Source organism: Orycteropus afer, unplaced genomic scaffold (assembly GCF_000298275.1).
Source record: "Orycteropus afer afer isolate SDZICR_OR568_19922 unplaced genomic scaffold, OryAfe1.0 scaffold00185, whole genome shotgun sequence".
Taxonomy (NCBI): domain Eukaryota; kingdom Metazoa; phylum Chordata; class Mammalia; order Tubulidentata; family Orycteropodidae; genus Orycteropus; species Orycteropus afer.
This window is the reverse complement of record NW_006921772.1, coordinates 362,721-368,720: the sequence shown is the minus strand read 5'-3', so window position 1 is coordinate 368,720 and position 6,000 is coordinate 362,721. Positions and strand designations below refer to the sequence as shown.

General features: G+C 43.1%; 1 protein-coding gene across 1 annotated transcript in view; it reads right to left on the bottom strand.

Annotated features, from left to right (window-relative positions):
- The window catches only part of MEGF10 (multiple EGF like domains 10), a 226,316-nt gene that overhangs the window by 14,148 nt on the left and 206,168 nt on the right, over positions 1-6,000 (bottom strand). The window contains exons 17-18 of the mRNA XM_007947463.2: positions 5,535-5,663; positions 1,685-1,813 (exon numbers count right to left, since the gene is read on the bottom strand). Coding sequence (XP_007945654.1) covers positions 1,685-1,813; positions 5,535-5,663 — 258 coding nt within the window. The remainder of the gene's footprint in view (positions 1-1,684; positions 1,814-5,534; positions 5,664-6,000) is intronic.

Sequence of the window (6,000 nt, the reverse complement as noted above, 5' to 3'; positions counted from 1 at the left end):
TTTGTGTTGTTGAAAAAAGGTGTTTGCAATGAACAAGTCATTGGTCTTGCAAAATTCTACCATGCGAGTTCCAGCATTATTTCTGTCACCAAGTCCAGATTTTCCAACTATCGGTGATTCTTCTTTGTTTCCAACTTTTGCATTCCAGTCACCAGTGATAATTAACACATCCTGATTGCATGTTCGGTCAGTTTCTGACTGCAGAAGTTGATAAAAACTTTCAATTTCCTCATCTTTGGTTTTGGTGGTTGGTGCATAAATTTGAATAGTAGTTGTATTAATGGATCTTCCTTGTAGGCGTATGGATATTATTCTATCACTGACAGCATTGTACTTCAGGACAGACCTTGAAATATCCTTTGTGATGATGAATGCCACACCATTCCTCTTTAAACTTTCATTCCTAGAATGGTAGATCATATGGTTTTCTGATTCAAAATGGCCAAAACCAGTCCAATTCAATGCTGAGGATATCAATCCTCAATGCTGAGGATATCAACCTTTATGCGTTCCATTTCATTTTTGATAACTTCGAATTTTCCCAGATTCATACTTCGTACATTCCATGTTCTGATGATTAATGGATGTCTACAGCTGTTTTTCCTCAATTTGAGTGGTTCCACATCAGCAAATGGAGGTCTTGAAAGCTTTACCTTATCCATATGAATAAGGATGGATTTAATCTGATGATGCGGCTCTTTCTCAGTCCTAGTTTGAGAGCCTTCTAACCTAACTGGATTATTCATAAAGTTGTATAGTAATGTATCAGACAGTGTTTCTTTGCTATTCATAATGTTTTCCCTGGCCAATTCTTTGAGAAGTGGATGGCCTCTTCATTCTTCCTAGTCTGTCTCAGTCTGTAAGCCGGGCTGTTACCTGTGCACCATGTGCATCTCACTGGGTTTGAAACACCAGTGGCTCAGCCTCAAAACTCACATCAACACATGACCATGGTAGGACAAACTGACAGACAAGTTTGTCTCCCTGTTGGAAACCTCTCCTACCACCCTTACCTGGGTCCATGCGGCTGACTCCTCTTCTATCCCAGTTCCTGGGGCTTTTAATCCCCTTTCTCCTGCTCTCCCACCCTGCTGCTTTGGGCGTGCCTGGGTTCCCCCTCCTCACCTGGATCCCTGTGGCTGACTGCTCCTCTGTTCCGGTTCCTGGGTCTTTTAATCCCCTTTCTCCCACTCTTCTGCTCTGCTGCTTTGGGCATGCCTGGGTTCCCCCTCCTCACCTGGATCCCTGTGGCTGACTGCTCCTCTGTCCCGGTTCCAGGGCCTTGCTTAGGTGTATATATGTCAACTGTTTATCAAATTATATACTTTAAATATGTTTTTATTTTGTATGCCAATTATATCTCAATAAGATGGAAAAAAAAAAAAAAAAAACAACTATAGGCACAATGGAAGGTACATGGACTTTAGAATCAGACAGGTCTGGCCCTGACAAATTTCAGATATTGGCTATGTGACCTTGGGAAAATACTCAGCTTCTCTGACCTTTAATTTACCTATAGGACAGCAATGATAAGATGCACTTAGCAACTAAATAAACTATAGATACACCTTGCAGAATCATGGTGAAGATTACATTAGATAATTTAAGTGAAAATACTGAGAGTTGGCTGTACCTGATGGTCACACAACAGGAGGTGGTTGTTATTATTTACTGGTATCATTACCTTGATCACACCGTGCCCCCTTCCATCCTGGGCTGCAGTAGCAGGTCCCGGTGATGTGATCGCAGGTGGAGTTATTCAGACAGTCACATATCTGACGACAGCCGTAGCCATATGTTCCTGCAGGGCACTCTAGAGAAGGAGAACAAAGTCAAATGTAGCATCCCAAGCTTGAAAATCTGGAGCAAGTCTGTCTCTTACGTAAGTGTGGAGGCAAGGCTCCTTTTGGGGGATCCTTGTCCAGGCAGGGTGTCCCAGAGCTGAACAGCATTCCCTCAACCATGGTGGGTCTCATAGCTTAGGCTGTTCCGGGCTACAGACTGAGCTGCTCAACATTATAGCTCTTGACCCATCAACTCCCTGATGGTAATAGAGACGAAGCTGAAAGTAGTCTGTGGAACAGTGATGGAGCTGGTAAGAATAATCATTAAGCGCAATATGAGACGAATCCTCCAGGCAAAGTGTGGGTGTGGACTGGCCCTAGACTGAACACAGTAGAGATGCTTCCTTAAGAAGATTCTTATTTTACTGTAGGATCCTCCTAAAAGTATTCTAACTTGGCTGATCTGGGAGTAGGAGAAGGAGAAGCAGGTTTCATTAACTTCATAAGTAAATTTATCATGTTGTTGTTGTTAGATGTCATCAAGTCACTTTTCAACTCACAGTGACCCCATGTGACAGAGTAGAATTGCTCCATAGGGTTTTCTAGAGTGTTATTTTTATGGAAGCAGACCACCAGGTCTTTCTCCCACTGAGCTGCTTGGGGGTTGTAACCACCAACGTTTTGGTTAGCAGCAGAGTGCTAGGCCACTGGGATCCTACAAAGGCACCTTCAGTTTATCATGTTGCTGTTGTTATGTGCCATCGAGTCAGTCCCAACTTATAACCACCTCTTCTTGAGTTTCCAGGGGGTATCAATACAGAAGTAGATTGCCCAACCTTCCTTCTGAGGAGTGGCTGGTGGTTTTGAACCGCCAGCCTTCTGGTTAGCAGTCAAGTGTCTTAGGCACTACACTATCAGAGGTCCTAAATTTATCATAGAATGGCTCAAAGTTTCGATTTGCAGGTTGAACTCTTAGAAATGAAAACAGTGAGATTCTTGTGGTGTGGTCTTAATAGCAATGGTTTCAGCATAGATTTTAATGAACAGCATCAGATTATCATTGAGTCAATTCTGACTCATAGGGATCCTGTATGACAGAATAGAACTGTTTCCAAGGCTTTAATCTCTTTATGGAAGCAGATTGCCACATTTTTCTCTTGCAGAGCAGCTGGTAGGTTGGAACCTCTGACCTTCTGCTTAGCAGCAGAGCTCTTAACCAGTGTGCTACCAGGGCTCCTTAACAGACTGCATAAAAAAAACCAAAAAATCTTGTTGCCATCTCATCGATTCTGACTGATAGCTACCCTTTAGCACAGGGTTGTTGTTGTTGTTGTTATGTGCCGTCGAGTCGGCCCCGACTCATAGTGACCCCTCCTTGGGTTTCCGAGGCAGTATCACTACGGAAGTAGGATTGCCCAACCTTCCTTCCGAAGAGTGGCTGGTGGGTAGAACTGCCCAATAAAGTCTCTAAAGCTGTAAATCTTTGTGGAAGCAGACTGTCACATCTTTCTCCTATGGAACCTACCTTTCAGTTAGCAATTATGAGCTTAACAACTGCACCATGAGCGCTCCTTAAAAAACTGCATAAAAACCAAAACCAAACTCACTGCCATCGAGTCAATTCTGACTCACAGCAACCCCCTTTGGGTTTCCGGAGCAGTAAGTCTTTACGGAAGTAGATTGCCCAATCTTCCTTCTGTGGAGTGGTTGGTGGGTGTGAACCACTACCTTCTGGTTAGCAGTCAAATGCCTCAGGCACTACGCTACCAAAGCTCCTTAAAAAAAAAAAAAAAAAAGGCGCATAGTTTTATTAAATCTAAAAATCAAGATAAAATACTGATGTTGTTTTTAAAGCTAACAGCAGGGGGCAATGTACTATTATCATTAGAGTGTTCTGTCAAACACAGGTTTCTGCTTACAAATGAGCATTGGGAGAAGTCTCCAAAAATAGAGACATTTTAATTTGATGTTCAGAGTAATCACGGAACCACTTAAGAGGCTTTTATTTAATAAGACCTTAACCATGATGGCATTCAAGTGAATGCCAGTTTGGAGCTTATATTGGTTTCTATGCACAGTTTAGACATTTACATGCATGCACACAATATTTATATACACAAGGAGGGGTGCACATACTACTGAATGACTCATTGTCTGTTTTATGAGTAAATGGACCAGTAGTGTAAAATTAAAATTGGACCGTATCTGTCTTGTGCTGATTTTTGGTTGTATGTGCTAGATTTCAGCAGATGCAAAAATATCCTAGGGTTTAGCACATAACTGGCTGCCCAGCAGTGTTGGTGAAGTGCCGGTGGAGTGGAGGGGACAGATACCTCATTGCCAAAGGGATAGTTGCCTTCCTATGCTGATCAGACTTTTCAGGCTACATCGTACAATTCTTGCTGCATCCTTCTCAAGAGTGCATCCTTTGTTGAATTGGAAACGTCTTGCACCTTTTCCTGCCTATATGGAATTTACAATAGGAAGGCAAGCCCCATGCAGCTCTAAGCCCTCACTTATTCATGTTGGTGACTGACTGAAAGTCACAGGGGAAAGGCATGATAAACTAATTTGAAATACTCAGTTTAAGACTAATGTTCTTCAAACTCTAGAAGCAGGTACATAGCTGGCTGTTGGAAATGGAAAACAGGGATAGGTTATGCCAACAGAGTATATTCCTCCCAAGTGGGATTTTTACAACAAAAAATTTTAAGGAAATATAGTCACATGAGGTTAAGACTCGGATGAAAAGATGTTAGTGGGAACAGTGTAAAAGCACTACCTAGAGAAGTTTGTCAAAAGGGTAGAAATGTTGACATGGGCTTGCTCCTCACCACCAAGTGGGGCTGGCTCGGGGCCTCCAGCTCCTCTTCCCCCTGCACCCCTAGCCTGGCCCCATCTAATGGATTCCACTCTGATGTAAGACCTGGCTCTACCTGTGCCTATGAAGAAAGTGACTGATGCTTTTAAAGTCCCAAGAAGCCACATTCCAAAAATAAGATGGAGAGGACAGGAGAGCCAGAATGAACAGAATAGAAAACCTGAATTCTGTCTTCATTTCTTTAGCCACGCCACCTCCACCCAGAGTGCTGAGGAGTTAGTCTAAAGAAGAATTTTTTGGGAAAAGATTGCCAACAAGAATCCAAGAACTGCCCAGTTTCTGGGAAGAGAAGTCAATGGTGCTAGTGAGTAACCAACCATCATCTCAAACAACACAAAGCTGAAAGTTCTACCCTAATATTTTCAGGTGTCTAGGAAGATTCTAGTGAAAAAATGGCACCTAGTGATATCACAGATATCACAGAGCTCTGGCAGTGCAGTGATTAAGGCATTCGGCTACTAACCAAAAGATTGGCAGTTCAAATCCATCAGCTGCTCCACAGGAGAAAGATCAGGCAAGCTGCTTCCGTAAAGGTTTATAGCATTGCAAACCCTATGGGGCAGTTCTACTCCATACTATAGGGTCACTATGAGTCTGAATTACTTGATGGTAGTGGGTTTCATTTTTGGGTTTTAGTGAAGTCATGGAGTCCTTAGGAGGTACAGATGGTTAAGGAGCTTGGCTGCTAACTGAAAGGTTAGAGGTTCAGGTCTAACCAGAGGCACCTTGGAAGAAAGTCCTGGCAATCTCCTGAAAAATCAGCCATTGAAAACTCTATGGCACAGTTCTACTCTAACACATGTGGGGTCATCATGAGTCAGAGTTGACTCAATGGCAATTAGTAAGTGATGTCACACTCTCATACTCACTCTGCTCACAGTGCTTCCCCATGAACCCCGTGCGGCAAGTGCACTGTCCAGAGATGTGGTCACAGTCAGCTCCATTTTGACACTGGCAAATCAATGCACAGTCCTTTCCATAAAACCCCAGAGGACATCCTGTGTAAGGAGGAAGGAAAACCAGCAGTCAAGAGGCTTCTGAGGAAAAAACAAAGCTTGTGCCTCCAACATGCTTATGTTTAAACTTGACATTCACCTAGCCATTAGAGAATGAATAAAGACAACAGTGCATATCTCAGCCTGTCACAAAGTCTACTGAAGTCAAAAGGCAGGACTCTTGCACAGAGGTTATAATCCATGAGGAGGAAGCAGAACAGTCGTATCTGGGAATTTAGCCTTTACTAGTACCCCTGGAAGCAAGCTGAGTATCTTCTAACAAAGCAACCCCAGAACCCATGGAAGTATGGGGCATTTCCGCTCATTCTTTCACTCAACC